At 36.8% G+C, this 17,680-nt stretch overlaps 4 protein-coding genes across 10 annotated transcripts in view; 3 read left to right on the top strand and 1 right to left on the bottom strand.

Annotated features, from left to right (window-relative positions):
• Positions 1-70: 70 nt before the first annotated feature.
• On the top strand, positions 71-1,241 carry LOC129566455 (uncharacterized). The gene is made up of 3 exons (XM_055442404.1): positions 71-293; positions 355-848; positions 1,025-1,241. The coding sequence occupies exons 1-3, from the start codon at positions 197-199 to the stop codon at positions 1,061-1,063; spliced, it is 630 nt and encodes a 209-aa protein (XP_055298379.1). The 5' UTR covers positions 71-196; the 3' UTR covers positions 1,064-1,241.
• On the bottom strand, positions 1,225-3,213 carry LOC129566453 (nucleoporin Nup35). The gene is made up of 6 exons (XM_055442402.1): positions 3,023-3,213; positions 2,748-2,911; positions 2,506-2,675; positions 2,205-2,368; positions 1,737-2,084; positions 1,225-1,649 (listed from the first exon to the last, which is right to left on the bottom strand). The coding sequence occupies exons 2-6, from the start codon at positions 2,896-2,898 to the stop codon at positions 1,505-1,507; spliced, it is 978 nt and encodes a 325-aa protein (XP_055298377.1). The 5' UTR covers positions 2,899-2,911; positions 3,023-3,213; the 3' UTR covers positions 1,225-1,504.
• A 4-nt stretch (positions 3,214-3,217) lies between these two features.
• On the top strand, positions 3,218-11,880 carry LOC129566450 (histone deacetylase 6). 6 transcript variants are annotated; one of them, XM_055442395.1, is made up of 12 exons: positions 3,218-5,665; positions 6,305-6,547; positions 6,697-6,827; positions 7,209-7,392; positions 7,620-7,814; positions 7,945-8,214; positions 8,283-8,342; positions 8,556-8,752; positions 8,833-9,162; positions 9,276-9,698; positions 9,858-10,747; positions 10,994-11,880. In XM_055442395.1, the coding sequence occupies exons 1-12, from the start codon at positions 5,663-5,665 to the stop codon at positions 11,305-11,307; spliced, it is 3,240 nt and encodes a 1,079-aa protein (XP_055298370.1). In that variant the 5' UTR covers positions 3,218-5,662; the 3' UTR covers positions 11,308-11,880. The 6 variants fall into 6 exon arrangements, with proteins under 6 accessions (XP_055298370.1, XP_055298371.1, XP_055298369.1 ...); XM_055442396.1 differs by lacking the exon at positions 8,283-8,342 and adding an exon at positions 8,390-8,449 and having other exon boundaries at positions 3,499-5,665; XM_055442394.1 differs by having other exon boundaries at positions 3,697-4,103.
• A 1,347-nt stretch (positions 11,881-13,227) lies between these two features.
• The window catches only part of LOC129566452 (NF-kappa-B inhibitor cactus), a 7,870-nt gene continuing 3,417 nt past the window's right edge, over positions 13,228-17,680 (top strand). Inside the window, exons 1-4 of one of the 2 annotated variants that reach the window (XM_055442401.1) lie at positions 13,228-13,257; positions 16,313-16,692; positions 16,935-17,112; positions 17,365-17,563. In XM_055442401.1, coding sequence (XP_055298376.1) covers positions 13,243-13,257; positions 16,313-16,692; positions 16,935-17,112; positions 17,365-17,563 — 772 coding nt within the window. In that variant the 5' untranslated portion in view covers positions 13,228-13,242. Of the gene's footprint in view, positions 13,258-15,656; positions 16,693-16,934; positions 17,113-17,364; positions 17,564-17,680 lie in introns of those variants that run through there. The other variant, XM_055442400.1, reaches the window with a different exon arrangement.

Here is a 17,680-nt window from a genome sequence, read left to right as displayed (position 1 = left end):
TCGTTACAATTTAACTTCCAGACTGGCCACCGCAAAAAACAGTGGCGCTGCATGGAAATGTCAACGATATTTGTTTATGGTAAACCAAACAAACAGTTTGTTTTGATCATCGCTTTTAAAATCAAAGTGTCACTCAACGATTCCAAAATATTCCAAAATATCCATATTCCGTATATAATTCTATTCCCGCACTAAAATGTCCATAACGGTGGAGCCAGCGAAAATTCTTCAGCTAATAAACAGCATGGGATATAAAAATGTATCAGCGACCGAACTAAAAGAGTTCACCAAGGGTAAATATTCAGTGAAATAAATTGATTTGATGCATATTTAATGCGGTGATTCTGATTTCAGATGTAAAACGGTTGATGAAATACGAGCAACGACAGAAAGTTTCTAGCACTGGAAATGTGCCAAGAGTCAGTCCACAAGTGATACAACATGCACCTGAGAATGTGATAAATGTCACGATAATAAAGGAAGCCACCCCAAAGAAAAGCGATCCAGCGCCTACTGTGCGTGTGTCAAAGTCCGTTGGAAAAAGTGATGTCCCATCCCAAACCGACATACCCGAAAAAGATATCGAAGAGCCGGTCAAACAGAAAAAAAGGTTGTTGCGTTTGCCACGACATGGCAGAACGAAAAATCCAAAAGTCATCTATAAGAAGGGAATTGGCTGCGGTGTGAAGAATGGTGTCCTCATTCGAAATACACCAACCGATTTGTATCAGAAATATCAAGATGATTGGATCAAATTTAAATCGTACATTCCGGGCGAGAACAGCCGAATGAATGTACGCCGAAGAATTCGAAAGAAAATGCAACAGAAAGAGGATGATAATGCAAAGGTAAGAGACTCAATTTGAATGAACCAGTTTTGCTTTTATGCCAATGACACTGATCACGGGTTTAATGTGGATGACATTTGAAATTTAACGAATTTTTGTTTCCATTCAAATGTCGTCATCATGACTTGTCGGTTGCAAAATAATGAAATTAACGACCTTTTGTTCTTTTTCTGCAGGTTTATGTCCATTTTCCCGATGAAACTGGAGACCATTAGCCACTATAAGTTACTTCTTCAAATGACTTCTACGGATGTATCCATGTGAACTATATTTCATTGTCCCTTCCATGCAAGGGAACAATTCATTGTCACTCCCATTTCATCATCTAACTACTTCTGCCTCTTTAATAAACAATTCCAGTACAAACACAAGGAGATTCTCTGTTATGAATTTACGATAATTTTTTTAATTTTAATGATTCGATCGAGTATGTTTGTGACATGTAGCCATGCTGTCAATACAATTTTTTTTATGATGAATAAAATTGTTTCTAACTACTTATTTTGACACATTTAAATTGAATTTGATTCTTTCTAACAAAAATGTTCTGAATAATTCAGTAATGAGTTATAAATCTTGTTACTAGGCCACTGGGCTGTGAAAGAAATCCCTATGCGTAATTGAATGTCTAATGGAATTTGAACAGGAACTAATTTCTACCAGCCAAAGAACAGATCGATGGCTTTGTTGACGATGCCAGAGCTTCTGCTTGGTGTTGTTGGTGTTCCTGTGATGTCAGTTGCACTTTGAGCGGTTTTGTAGCTGACTTGTGCCAATGGTCGGGCTCGACTGATCGAAATGCTGTAATAAAACCATGAATTATCCACCAGTTATGATACAATTTTACGTTCAATACAAATTCTCAGTCAATGTTCAAGAAAATCTTACTTATTCCGCTCGAGATTTTCCTTGTCCACGATGTTTGGATCTTTGCAGTAGGTCACGCCAATCATAAGGCTATTTGCTAGAATTCGTTCGTGGTAGTTCAGTGCTTTTTCACATTCCAAGCTTGATGCAAAGCGTAAGTGAACCCAGTTGCCGGATTGTGGTGGGAATACTTTTTCCAGAATCGTTCCACACTGTGCAAAGTGTGTTAGGATCATGGATGTGGCGGCCGGTGAAAATCCATATACTGTGATCCAATGCTTGGTCGGACGACTTGATGTTGGCGATAAGCAATTCACTGACATTGAACTATTGCGATAGTCGTATGACTGATCCAATGGCGATGTTATTCTGTTGCGGAAAGAAGAAAACAAACGAAATTTCAGTTGAATTGTCGAAATTGCGATCGAGAAACATGGTTCGATTCCAATTGGTTCGTGAACCATTGACTCGAATCGATGTAGCCCTTACCTTGACATATTGCCATTGAAATTGCTCTGATTCAAGTATGAATCGCATACGGACTGATTCAATGCGAACGATTGATTCGGTTGTCGTTGTCCAATTGCATGTTTTTGGCTGTATGAATTGTCGATAACTGAATTCTGTTCCATCCTCATTGAATCGAACAAACTCTGAAGAGAAAAAATTGATTTTATCAGTCATTCAGAAAAAGTATCATTCATTGGGCATTGAATGAAGATCATTGTCCAAAGACAATGAATTCTTTTATTCGTATCAACAAACGATGATATGATTCCAACATATTTACCTGTGTCGGTGGCCCCGATGCAGTTGCATTGTGACTCAATGGAGGTGCGTTGCCAAAATTGTGATGAGGCGGTGTCGTTTGATTATTTGAACCGAACAAACTTCGATGCGGTATCATCGACCGATTGAAATCAGCCGTTGAGCTGACTGGTGAGGTCGGTGATGACGCAGCTGGAGGAAACAATGAATCAATTGAAAATAAGCGATCAAATCGGTCGAAAGAACAATTCCAAGAATACTTACCGAATGCTAAAGTGCGTCCTTTGGTCGGTGATAGTGTATTTGTTCGTGGTGCAATCATTGTGTTCGGCTCGCCCATCAAATATGACGGCAAAAAATTGCTGGTGTTGGCTGCTGAAGGGCTCGATGGGCTTCCAAGTGTCATTGGTTCCATTGTGATTAATTGTCTGTCGATTGTATGCAATGAATTTCATTAGATGATGCAATGAACATAACCCAACATTTGATAAAAAAAAAAGTAATATCTACTGAAAAAATGTATGTTGCCCAAGAAATACCTTTGTAAAACCTGGAAATTCGACACAATTCAAAACAAATATAAGAAATCGTTCTCTAGAACGTTACCGTAACGTGAAAACTATGTACAAATTCGTTATTAACTAGATAACGATACCAAATTCCGCCACTAAAGCTATACGTTTTTACAGTATGATGATATTTAAACTGTGTTTGTCAAATGTCATCGCCAAGACCGAGTGTTGTCATTGCATAAGTGTCAAATGTGATTGTAAATCGGTTCAGTTTACGATTGAGTTGCATTTTCCTGAATATTGTTTTGGGTTTATTCGAATTTTTCATGAACTTTAAGTTACGATTCAAAAAATATGCTACGGTATTGATGCGAAATAGACATTTTTTCTATCCAAATGGAAGATTTCAACAAATTCAGAAGAAAAAACTGAATTTCATTGAACAAAATCACAATCTCCAATAGATTTTTTCTAAACCGATTAAATCGATGTTCAAAATTGAAACCGATTGATTTCCACACATCGATCTCAGACGAATTATCATCTTCTTCGACACATTCTGAAAAAATATATCTCAAATGCGTGAAACTTTTTTCTCAACGGAGTCCGTTGAACGAAAATAATTCAAATTTCGTTTTATTCATTCACCTATTTTTTTCATGGACAGTGTTGCCATCGTCGTACAAACATCAGTTCAGTTTGTGATTTGATTGATGCAAACAGCAGCTGCATTTTGCATTGTTTTCTTAAACATTTAACGTTCGAAAGAACAATAGCAAAATTTGGCTCAATTTTGTGTGCTAGTTTCTAAAAACCACGTGCATATAAACTAGAAAAAAAAAATCAAATCACCCAACACGTAAATTCGGCAAATTTCAACATAAAATCAATCGATTTAAACAGGAAATTGTGTGTGATTCAGCCCTGCATGCTATATTGACACTATGAGCAAAGTGTTTGCGACTGATAAACACAATATAAACACACTGACAAAACGCTCACGCATTTTTTTCATATGATTTGCATGAATTGAGCGCTTCAACCAGCAACCGAGTATCAATAGACGAACGGATTGTCAATTGTGCCAAAGTGAATGCCAGTGCAGAAAGTGAGAGTCGTTGTTTTTGTGTGTGGTATACCACATCGGAGTTGACAGAAGGTGTCTTTTTTTCCTGTTTCGCGCAAATAATGTGCTGAGATAGAGAGAAAGAGCGCGCGCGGGTTTTTGTGCAGCCAATTTGTGTTTCATCATTCTCTCGTTCTGTGTTTTGTTTTTGCGATTTGTCTGCTGCTTCTGCTGCTGCTACCGCCGTTGCTCTCTCGCACCGTGTGTTGTGAATAATTTTACGGTGCATTCGTTTTGTGCTTAGATGCTCATCAACATTTATAGCCCATACACACCATCGGATATTTAGTTCATTCGGTAAATTAATATGGTTTGCATGTGCGTGCTGTTGTGTGTGGTAGAATACTATATCAGTTGGGCGCGCGCCTAACGAACAAAAAACAAACTTGTACATTCTTTGTGTGCGGTTGTGTTCGCTACGATCCGATAAATTCGAATTTTATTTGCCAGAATTGTTTTTCGTTTGTGTTAGAACCGAAGTTGAATGTTCGATATTGGAAGTCATAAATGCAAATTCAGTAAATCTGTGGCGACAACGAAGCAGCGAAGGGAAAAAAAACAGTCAATCACGCATATATTTTTTTTCTTGTGGTTGTTCGATGTCACCAATATGTCAAAGTACAAGCAAAGCAATTGATATTACCAGTTGAACTCAGTGTCATTAAAAACGAGTGAAAGGAATAACGTGAATATTTAGCTAGATATTTAGTGTGTGTTTTCTTGGCCGAAGACAATTAAGTCATTAGAGACAATAAAGAGACCAACCAAAAATAGCAAATCTCCAGTGTCAGCGTGCTCATGTGATCGAACAGCTTGTTTATTGTTTCAAAACAAAGTCGAGTGGTTGTTGGTGGTTGCGGAGGTGTTTGTTGCGCAGTAATTCAATGTTTTTTTTCGTTAAAAGGCATTCGATTCAGTTTGTTAGTGTCTCCATACGCCTGCATATAGTTTAACCATTCACAAGACGCCGTTACATTTTAAAAACACATCATATTTTGTACAGAAAAATTAATCAATCATTGTATCCAAGAAGAACATTTTAGTCGTTAGATCTACGTCTATGTGTGTATATATTGTCTAAATTGTGTAGAAATCCCATTGAAGAAAAAAACAAAATGTGATTCTAATTGTGTTCCGTGAATCATCTAATTGTTTTACAATCACAGTTGAACGTTTTTTTTTCATCGCTGTTTTGCTCATACAATGCCAATGTGTTCATGTTCAAAATTGTGCATGCAATCCAGTTTGTAGCTAGTAAATGCAATTCGTTCATAAAATATTCATTCGCTTGAGGCATTTATCCATTCAACTAGCAGTCAAGTTGTGTGCCAATAAAACGAAGCACACACAAATATGCAATTATCTCTCAGTAAATAGCGAACAAAAAAATTATCATAATCGCCACCGCTCGCACATAAGCTCAACCATTGAATCACACATTCGCGTATACACACATATTTTCTGTACTGAATCACATTTACCGCACGGCGTTCGTCTCAGTTGGAACGAAATTTGACGAAAAAAAACAATTCTCTATAATCATGGTATGTACACCTAGCGAACATTTATTTGAATGCACACAAATGATAATAATGAATGAATGAACAACAAAAATGGCAATTGTAGTTTTAAATGCAACCGACAAAGGGATTTAACAGTTTAATTGCTACACTATCAAGGCACGGAATACCGTTCGTCTAAACATTATAAATGCTTACACGATTTCTGTATTTTAATTAACATTGTTGCTCTGCTCTGCTCTTCTTCTTCATTCCATTTTCTTTCTTTTTCAACATATTCCATTTCCAATATAATTCATTCCATTATCACGTCATCTGAATGACGATTTCGTTGTGTTCGTACTTGCTCATTATAACATATATAGATTAAGAATAATGTTTTTGTAGTGAAACAACACATAATTGCGTGTTAAAATTAGCAACTGTTATCGCATCAGTGTATTGTAGCGCCATATTTGGGCGCTATTTGTCTATATATTTTATCGCTTTATTTTTTTTTTGTTCAAGTGCTCATTGACGAGATAACAAACCATTCGCTTCGATGCACATTGCACATAGACAACTTTTGTTCCATTCATTCGACTCGTTTAATTTTACGGAGCTTTCATATAAGAAAAAAATAATTAAGTTTTCAGTCTTTAATTCCCTGGGTTTCATTGACAGAGTACATCACAGATTCTAACCAGAGGTGCAACACAACGGTCAAAAATCCAAACGAGAGCCATGGTCAACAAAGATCTTCAGAATAAGCAACAAGCTCAAGCTAACAATATTAGTGCGGCAGCAACAACGGCAGAAGGCAATGGCAAAAAATCCCAAATTACACTCAACGAGGCCAAGAAAAAAGCACGGAATTCCGCGACAAAGTCAACACACGAAACATTAGTCAAAGATATTTACCAAAATGTGAGTAATGTGTTGGAATTTTGCGGATATTATCTGCATTTTGTTTATTTCCATGTAATTGAATCGGAATCATTGGTTTTTCTTTTTGTTCAAATGAAATCTTTAGGTTTTTTTTCATTGTGCATTTTTCAATTTTCTCTTCGAAACAGGCGCTGAGTTCACTGCGAACCAAACGAGGTAAAACTGGTTTAGTTTATGACAGAAGGATGGCTCAACACTGTTGTCTATGGGACAATGGCTATCCAGAGAGTCCAGAGAGATTCACTCGTGTTCTAGAAAGGTAATTTCAATGAAGCACCCAGTTAACGATATTCACTTAATGTCGTTTTAACGGTGCAGAGGTAATAAAATTTTTCCGCCAACCGTATTCACTAGACCCACAATGAAGATGTGATCTATAATTAAATTTACGCTCCGATTAGTCATGTAAAGCATACGGTCTACCGCTCTGTCACTAAAATTTCATGTTTTCAAAGCCAACGCAATTTTTCTATTAAATATCGTGCTGCGTTTATTGTGTAATTTATTCATGTGTGTCATTTTAAGTCGATTGTCAATTCGAATGGGTCACTTTATCAGTCAAGCGGAACGAATTCAAAATTAACTACACACTTTTTTCTATGTTTCAATTGGCTTGATCAAATGCTTGTTTATCAATTAGATGCGAGGAATTACACTTGATTGATCGCTGCCATCCGATAGAATCCCGTCCAGGAACGCTAGATGAAATTTTGATGAAACATACTCAGGAACAATATGATATTTTGAAAGCCACTGAAAACGAAACCGACGAATCAAAACTCGAGGAACTCAGCTCGCATTACGATGCAATTTATATTCATCCGGTGGGTTTTTTCCCTTCTTAAATTTGATAGGAGCATTTTAACCATTTTTTGGATTGACTTTTGGGTGAAAGAAAAGAAAACAATGTGAAATTCTCATTTTTTAAATTCATTTGATAAATTGAAATGCAATTTGCTATGCAATATTATCATAAAAATGACATAATAACATGTGAATAATAAAGCAACATTCATTTTTTTCTTCTCTGGTCAAACATTTCGATGTGCAGACAACATTTCAACTTTCCAAATTGGCAGTTGGCAGTACCATCGAATTGGTTGACAGCATTCTGCGGAACGATGTTCAAAATGGAATGGCTATCATTCGGCCACCGGGTCATCATGCAATGAAAGCCGAATACAACGGTTACTGTTTCTTCAATAATGTGGCAATTGCAGCACAGCACGCGCTTGTTAATCGTGGTGTAAGTAAATAATTATTTACTCATTCGATTTTTCGAATGAACAAAGGCTATATTTAAACAAACGAACCATAGTTTTTTTTCTTTCATTGAAAATATTGCATAATCCAACTGATTTCTTGTCGTTTTACAGATAAACCGAATCTTAATCGTTGATTATGATGTGCATCATGGTCAGGGCACACAGCGAATGTTCTACGATGATCCACGAGTTTTGTATTTCTCAATTCATCGATATGAACATGGAACGTTCTGGCCAAATCTACGTGAATCGGATTTTGATTGCATTGGAGTGGGCAGTGGACTTGGGTACAATTTTAATCTACCCTTGAATAAAACTGGCATGACAAACGCCGACTATCTGGCGATTTGGCAACAAATCCTATTGCCAGTCGCTGCAGAGGTAATGATTTCTCATGCTTTCCATCGATACCATCTTTTCTGAATTTCATTCATTTGCTATCCACACAGTATCAACCGAATCTCGTCATCATATCAGCCGGCTATGATGCCGCCTTTGGCTGCCCAGAGGTATTAATGTGTTTCTCTTTAATTTTTTTTCGCACATTTCACTTTAGTATGCACCAAATTTAATTATTCTGTCGGCTGGCTATGATTCGGCTTTAGGCGATGAAAAGGTATTGAACAACCATACAGTTGCGCTTGGATGTTGAATCATAATCATGCTTTCTATTCGAAATTCTGCTACTGTTCAATTGAGCTTATGTTTTGTTCTTGCTGCAGGGTGAAATGGAAATTACACCAGCTTGTTATGCTCATTTAGTGTCACCATTGATGGCAATAGCCCAGGGTCGTGTGGCAGTTGTTTTAGAAGGAGGATACTGTTTAGATTCATTAGCTGAAGGTGCAGCCATTACGTTGAAAACAATTTTGGGTGATCCATGCCCATTGCTTGGGCCATTAGCTGAGCCAAGCGAAAGGTGAGATATCTTGTCCAATCGAAATTTAAAGTTTACTTTCAAGACACGATCGATAATCCAAATCCCTTTCAAAATTTTAGCATCGTGGAGAGCATTTTGAACTGCATTCACAGCCACCGAAACTACTGGAAATGCCTACAAATGCACAAAACCTACGAATTGGAGGAGCTTAAAAGCAATAGGGCGAAAGATTTGCATTTGGTGGAGCAAAAGTTCATTGGAAGTGGTGAACCAATTCCAGAGCGCTTTGAGACACGCAACTGCTACCCAGTACACAATTCGGAGCGGCTGAGACAGATTGCAACACGTTTGCAACGCTTGAAAATTACCACAAATCTATCGGCAGCTCCGAATCGAGTATGCTATGTGTACGATTCACAAATGGCCGAACATCGCAATCTTTTCGAAGAGTAAGCAGTTTTGCCTTGAGATTTAAATTTAGAATAAAAGAAATGAAGATTTCATTTCCTTGAAATGTTCCAATTTACTTATTCCGAATTGAAATTGATCTTCGCGTTTTCAGACATTACGAACGACCGGAACGGATTACAAAAATCAAGGAAACGTTCGCAGAATACAACCTGCTTGACCGAATGCACGGCTTAAAATCGCGTGAAGCATCAACGGAAGAGCTGTGTCTAATCCATACGTATACTCATGTGAAAAATATGCGCAAAATATCGATACAGAACAAAAATATGCAGGAAATCGGTGATAAGTACAATTCAATCTATTTCCACGAAACAACATTCAAATGCGCAACAATGGCTGTTGGATCAGTACTCGAAGTGGTCGACAATGTGCTCAATGGCAACTATCAGAAAGGCCTATGTGTCGTTCGGCCGCCAGGTCATCATGCCGAAGCGGAATTTCCTCATGGATTCTGCATATTTAACAATGTCGCATTGGCTGCTAAGTACGCCATCAAATTTCAAGGGCTCAAGAGGTGAGAAGGGATCAATTTTTATTTTAATAGCATGTGCCAAAGCATATACTCAATCTAATCAATTCTACGATCAATGAATAAGCATGAAAAAAAAACTTCAAATCTGAAGATTCTCAACCGAATTTTTAATTAAATTGTCAAATTTTTGCTATTTTTCAGAGTTTTGATAATCGACTGGGACATTCACCACGGAAACGGTACACAGAGAATGTTCGAAAATGAAGATAAGGTGCTTTACATCTCCTTGCATAGGTACGAAAATGGGGATTTTTTCCCCAAATCGACTGACGGAGATTATATGATGGTTGGTGAAGGCCGAGGAGAAGGTTTCAATGTGAACATACCGTGGAACAAGCACAAAATGGGTGATAGTGACTATATTGCAGCATTTCAGCGCATAATCATGCCAATCGCATACGAATTCAATCCCGAACTGGTATTAGTTTCGGCTGGATTTGATGCTGTTGTCGGAGATCCAATCGGGCATTACCATGTAACACCCGAAGCATATGGCTATTTCACGCATTGGCTATCGTCATTGGCAAACGGAAAGATAGTCCTTTGCCTAGAGGGTGGATACAATGTCAATTCCATTTCACATGCGATGACAATGTGCACAAAGGCATTGCTGGGCGATCCGCTGCCAATGTTACATACGACAGGAAAAGCTCCAAGCGCCAGTTGCATGGAAACCATTCAGAATGTGTGTTCAGTCCATCGAAAATATTGGAAGTCACTACGATTTGATAAGAAATTGCCTGCGTATGACTCACCAAGCAAAGATAACACAATCGACGAAGTAGTCAAACAACTGGATACATTGACTTGTTCTGATGAGAGTAGCTCGAATCCTTCTAGCAGCAAGCAACTCGAACCACAACCAGGCCCGTCTACCTCAGCTTCGGGTTCTTCAGGTGACAAGAAGCAAACGCTTACCGAATATTTGAAAGAAAATCGTGATGCTTTGCTGAACGAAGACATGTTTGCCGTAGTACCTCTCAGTGATTGCCCACATTTAGCTACACTTGATCCAGATTCAGCACCCGAAGGTATATTTGAAGAACGATTAAATCGATAAATTATATGTTTTTATTGCGGGGATTTCGTAATCGACAAAAATGACTAAATTCAAAAGAATTTCGAATTTGTTGACCAAAATGTAAAAACAATTGATTAAAATGTCAGTTGGTGACGTAAAATGTGAAAGATTTCATCAAAACTTCATTCCATTAATCAAAATAGTATAGTATTCTGAGAATTTCTCCCTAAAAATGTACATTCTTGACTCATTACAGCGTTCGATACAAAGTCGTCGTGTCAAAATTGTGACACAGTCATCGAGAATTGGGTGTGTTTGTTGTGTTTCAAGACCTGTTGCAGTCGATACATCCAGGAGCACATGCTATTCCATCACATTGAAACGGAACATGCACTTGCGTTGAGCTACAGTGACCTGTCCGTTTGGTGTTTCAAGTGCGAAAATTACATCGACAATCCAATCCTGTACAAGTACAAAAATCTGGCACATCGTAATAAATTCGGCGAAGATATGGTTTGGTGCTATGATCCAAATCCCATTCTATTGGACACCATCGCATCATCGTCCTGATGAAATTCCATGCGAAAGTCGTTGATTTTCCCAAATTTAAAATAAAATTTGCTTAGAGGCGCCAAAATTAATTTGTCCTCTGCTCAAAACAGGCATACATCGGTACCTTAATCAAGGATTCAAGCAATCAATATAGAAAACATTAACCGAATTAACCAAAGATAACCTTTTTCCGACCATTGTTGTTTGAATCCTCGTTCATTATCCAAAAACAAAACAAAAAAATGCATAAAAAGTATTCAATGAGCCAAATTTACCCTAACGAACAATGTTATTTTCGCTATGTATATTATCTTTTTGTAGAAAATGACAAATAATTTTTAGAACAATGTTTAACAAGATCAAATATTGTAGAAAAAAAGAGGAAATATTTTGCATAGTGTTGTTGTAGGAGAAAATTGTTAGAATTAAATTAAATTATTTATCAAACTAACGCAAAATCAAATGAACAAGAAAATGAATTAACAAAAAGATTTAATTGTAAAAATATGGGAGAAATAAAAATCCAAAACAATGATTTGCTTTAATCATCCGAACAAAGAGCCCAATAAAATCGAGAATGTTAACCAAAAATAGGCATTTCAATGGTATATTTCAAAAACGGATACGCGATTTCTTATCGAAGAACCATTTTTGGCGTGTGTCGAAAAATTTCACACAATTTCTAGGGATTGAAATTCTTTGAAAAACAAAAATAAACAAAACCAGGAATTGAGTGAGGGAAAAAAAAACTGAGTTAAATTGTGTAAAATAGGACTCGTTTCGCGGTAATTAACTTATTCATTCATTCATAAAATAAAAACAAAGTTTGGACGAATATACACAATCCCGAATGGTAAAATATTTCATTTTTATTTAATTCATATCACATGCATGAGATATAGATAAGTCTTTATCGCAAAAGAAAAATTCCCCATGATATAAAAAACGGCGGCGATAATATCATCATAAAAAACATTTTGTTTTCATATTTGCTAATCTTCTTACACTTGAATTCATAAATGAAACGGGAGACAGGAATTTCCCTTCCGGAAATTTCTCTTCTGGATTATTCATAAAATTATTATCGTTCTGAAACAATACAAAGGTCTGTACACTGTACTGAGGCAAGCCAGCATATATAACGACTTTAAACTGAATGCTCTCGTTTATTTGCAATTGAATATCATCATAAATATGGATCATTGCATGTTTAAAATGAAAACCATATGCAATAAACAACTGATTCTTGTGACGATAAGTGAATTTTATTGGAATTTGTTTGTGCATGGGTTACGTTATATTTAAAACATTTTATTTTTCAATTACAGTTCACAAAATTTGTATGAAACATACAAATTCATGGAGAAGCTGTTAGGCCTATTCCAGACTTGATTTATTTTTAATTGGTTTTTCAATCGCAAACACAATTCACCGTAAATTATCGGCCCAAAAACTTTGATTACGTTTTCTTGTGAAAATACTTATCAAAATCTTATGACATACAATTATTTCGAAATGGTATTGTTTTAAAAAAAAAATTCCGAACTTCGGTATGATGCCGAAATTGTATTTATCATGCGTAATTTCTGCTTCGGTTCCAAATTTAGAAATATTGTTATCATCCTGAAACCCTGTATTATGATGAAGAAAAAAAATTCATCTCCGTATCGCAATTTCTACAAAATGTCCCTTCGATTCCAGTAAATTGACTACATCATACAGTTGCTCATTCATACACTTTCACTCTGAATTATTTATATTCTCTGGTCATTGCATGGGATGTTCCGTGAATTGATAACACCCCTCCCTATTTTTACAATATCAATTTAGGTTTTTTCTGTGTTGCAAACCGAATCAAGATTGCACCGACCATTTACTCGCAATAAATAATGTGACAAGGTCCCGGACAGCACACAGTCTATCATTGAATCTAGTTAAATTTAGATATAATTGATGCAGAGAATTTGCGTATGTAATTATTTTAATTTGGTTTTCTATCGTTATTTAATAGTTTAGAATGGGAACACACTCGAAAGGTTATTAAATGACTGGGAAAACCCTCGACTACAACCACCTGTTGTCGTTGTTTGTTTGCACACCTTTTCAAAACACCGTACAGATAAACTTGAAGAGTTTTTTTTTTCGTTGATATCGTCGCTCATACAATAAAAGAATACGCAATTCTTTCAAGTCATTTCATTCGTTAAGGTTTCATTTAAAATCGACTCATTCCAAGTGTGAATCCATTTTCATTGGAATACCAAAGACCAATTGCATAGAGATAATGAAATGAGTGTGCGTAATTTCCAATTCGTCAATACAGTTAGATTTCATATAACAGAGCTTGCGAACAAAGTCGACATATAGCAATAAAGAATTCAAGAAGTCAGTCGTCGGTTTTTGAATTCAATCAATGTAACGGAAAAATGGTGAAGAAAAAACCGACAAATCGTGTCAGTACGGAAAGTGAAGCGCGTGAAGTAATACGGTTGGTGGAATTAAATCGCCAAAAACCCAAGAGCCCCAAATAAGTGTATGTAATCCATTAAGAATTTTTTGTTCATTTCCTGTTCCCAAAACCACAACATTTCGCAGTCCGACAAATCGACTTTACCGAAACTGGAATCAAAAAGAAACCGAACTGTAGGAACGCGTGTATCTGCCTACATGTGTTAAATGTCACTGGTTTTTTTTCATTTACCAGGAATTTACGGATTTTTCTGTGGGATCAAAAAACCACAAAACAAAAGGTAAGCAATTCATCTCGCATGTTCAAGAATGATGCACACGCTCAAGCATTGTATTCAATTGAAAAAGTTTGCGAAAACGGTTATACGTCAAAGTCATTGAACTGTTGACTCTAGTTTTTTTTTACATTTTTTCATTGTTGCTGATAAATGTCGTCAATTAAGCTCATCAGATGAAAGATTTTTTTTTTGGTTTTCCCAGTTTTTTGTAATCTCAAAGTGTGTATCAACGAACGAAAACAAAAAAAAACTCATTAAAAAAGAAAGTTTTTTTTTAGTAGATGATGACATTAATTAGAACATGTTGTAAACGTTGTATGTGTATGTTCGGAATCGTGTGTGGCATTGAAAAAGCAGAGGAAAAAAAACCTAAACACTAGTATATTCCGAACAACTCAAGTATCTTTTCGATATTCTGTATGTTGATTAATTGATTTAAAAAACCCAACAATAATGTAATATAGTGTTTTTTTTTGTGAAATGTGTGAATGATTGGAGGATTGCACGTGAGTCGATTCGAATATCACGTCGTCAATATATTGGCACGAGCACATGAGGTGTAATATCGAAGAGAAACGGCGACAACAAATCAGAGAAGCAAAGCAAAGATTGAAAAACAGAAATGCGGCTGTTGCGACACACAGTGGGGGTATAATATGTGATTATTGTGTGCTGGTTTGGAGAGAGCACCGAAAAAACCCAAATTTAATTATGCCATATATAAATGAACCGTTCATTCATTTGTTGTAAATAAAACGAAGAAATAAAGAGGCAGAGAGAAAGAGAGAGAGAGAGAGAGAAAAAAACCAGCGAAGTTCAATAAATATAAGGATTTTCCCAATGGATAACAAAAGCAAATAAGAGACACAACAATTATGACACGAAGACCAAGAGAGAAAATAATAAACACATAACACACCACCAATCGTTCGGAAATTGTGATGTGTGAACGTATCATCTAGATAGAGAATCGGGAGCCAGTACTCAGACTTTATGTCGAGTCTCATTAAGTGGCATTTGTCTAGACTCTCACAACACTTTTGGCATCACAATTTAATAGACTTTGTTTTATATAACCATCGCCTAAAAATTTGATGTCTGTGTTGTTTTCCGTCTCGTCGGGATGAGGATTTGTAACTCTCAATATTTAAATATATTCAAAGAAAATATTCTATTTTTATGTGACGGATTTCACCAAACACCCGGTTTCTTTTGGTCTTTCCATTTTATCGTGTGTACACTTGTAATTAATATTAACTGCCAAAAAGAAAGAAACATTCTCTCTGTCTCTCTTACGAGACAAACGAAAGTCCGTCGAGCTAAAATTTATCATTAGCATCCATCGGTGGGATTGCCGTAATGATCGGTACCGAAAAAGTGAAAGATTGACAGTTCAACTACACCCGCAATGTACGTATAATATATAACAACAGTAAGAAAACCATATACAAGCCTCCACTCATTTACACAAACACACACTCGTGCACATACACAAACGAGTGGCTCACTCGTTTGTTTACCCATACGCGAGCACGTTACATACAATAACAATACACTCCCAACCGAACCGAACCGAACTCACGTTATCGTTTCGCTCTCACGTCAAAAGCCCAGCACACAACACAACATACATTAGCAGAGCACATTTTTATGGTCGTTAGTCGTGTTGCGTAGCTCAAACAAGTAATAGTCTCGTTGATCATTCGTCGTGCACACATTGTGTCTTTCGAGCAGGTCGTACTGAACAGAAATTTATTTTTTTTCTGTATCTTTTCAATTCCGCGCGATTTTTCCCTCTTTCGCCTCGTGGATACAAGTCAATTTACGTTCGTTCAACATCTTCATAGGCGTTTGGAAATGACCTGAAGTTGTGTATATTATTTGTGAAGAGAAAAAAATTTCAAACAAATTTCATTTTTTGTTGTGGAATTTTTTTTTTACTGTCTGTATAAAAGTATAAATAGATTAAAACAAACGCCATTTTGAATTAAAATTATGTGCTAGTGGTGAATTGCCAATTTGAAAAACAAATCCGAAAATAAAAGCGAGCAATTTTCAATTCAAGTAAAAAAAAAAAAATTCGATACGAATTTTTTTTCATTTGCGAAACAAACTAATTGAAAAAAAAAAAATAAATTGAAGAAAAACAAAACGTGTTGATTATGTTGGAGCAAGAAAACGATTTGTCGGTGGCGAGTGGCTTTGAGCGAAGCTCAAAAAATAAAGATTTTGATACGAATTCCGCATTGGATTCGGGCTTTCTATCTGGTCCACAGGCGATTTATTCTGGTGAAATAGACAGTGCATTGGACGACGATTCATCATTGGCGCTATCGCAATCATCGTCGTCGTTGAAAAAAGCGTCTGATAAGTGTAGCCAGCAAAAAATACAAATTGACACAAATATCGATTCGGGCTGTATCGTTGACTCCGCACAAATGATTTCGACGGGTGGTGTTGGTGAAGGCGGTCTACCTGACTGGTTCAACAATTTAAGTATTAAGGATTCACCATCGATCAACAATTTGGATGGTACCAAAGACAAATCGAACCAACAGTTGTCTCAACAGCAGCAGCAGCAGCAGCAACAACAAAAAAGCAGTATCGAGGCCAACCTTTGGAAGTTATGCTACCGACAAGATAGCGACGGTGATACGTAAGTATTCTCAAATTATACACACGGAACCATTTCATAGTAGAAATGAACAGAGACCGCTTTCGTTTGTATTGATAAGCGTTAACAGCAACAACAATAAAATCGAAAGAAGTCGTTTCGTGTTCGAGATTACACGGCAATATAAAAATCAGACAATCGTCAATTAATTAGCATTTCAATTTCCTTGTTTTTTTTCTCTCTCTCTCTCTTCGACAAAAAAAACGTATTCGCAAATACTATAGTCAGCTGCATCTCGCGATCATCAATGAAATTCCACACATAATCTGGGCCATTATTCGTCTAGCCCCAGCAGCCTGGCTATTGGACCAGAAGAACGATGATGCCCAAGCACCAATCCATTTAGCCGTACTCACCAGACAACCAAATGTCGTTCGACGCCTACTCGTGGCCGGAGCCAATGTACGTATTTAATTTCTGTATTTTCCATGATGATTCTATCAAATTGAAAATAATGATCTCACAGAAAATTCACCGTCACCCCAATACCGTCATTAATAAAACCAAGACGAGTGTGTCTCTATTTTAAACACGGTGAATCTTCTCGTGTAGACGTTAAGACGCAGAGCAGCAGTCACAAGATATATATTAAAGATGATTGCTAATTTTGTTTTTTTTCTGTTGTCCCATCTCTTATTTGACTCATTAACACAGGCATCGATTCGAGACGGTGACGGCAATACCGCACTTCATTTGGCCTGCATCAATGGTGACATGACAACAGTTGAAGCTCTCTTAAAGCCAATCACGGCCGCTGAACTTAAAGAGTACAATCAATCGGCACATCAATTGCCACAATCGAATGCTAGCCGTCGACAGTTCTCGATTGATTTAGAACAAAGGAATTTTTATGGTAAGCGCAACTGGGCTTCAATATTATCACGCAATTACATTGATTTGGCCCGTAATTTCCCAACGTTTTGCTCTCTCTCTCTCTCTCTCTCTCTCTCTCTCTCTCTCTCTCTCTCTC

The sequence above is a fragment of the Sitodiplosis mosellana genome, unplaced genomic scaffold (assembly GCF_009176505.1).
Source record: "Sitodiplosis mosellana isolate CC-2019 unplaced genomic scaffold, AAFC_SMos_1.0 Smas_scaffold_3, whole genome shotgun sequence".
NCBI classification, from domain to species: Eukaryota; Metazoa; Arthropoda; class Insecta; order Diptera; family Cecidomyiidae; genus Sitodiplosis; species Sitodiplosis mosellana.
Note: the sequence above shows the minus strand (reverse complement) of the source record. Positions and strands in the feature narration are given on the sequence as shown.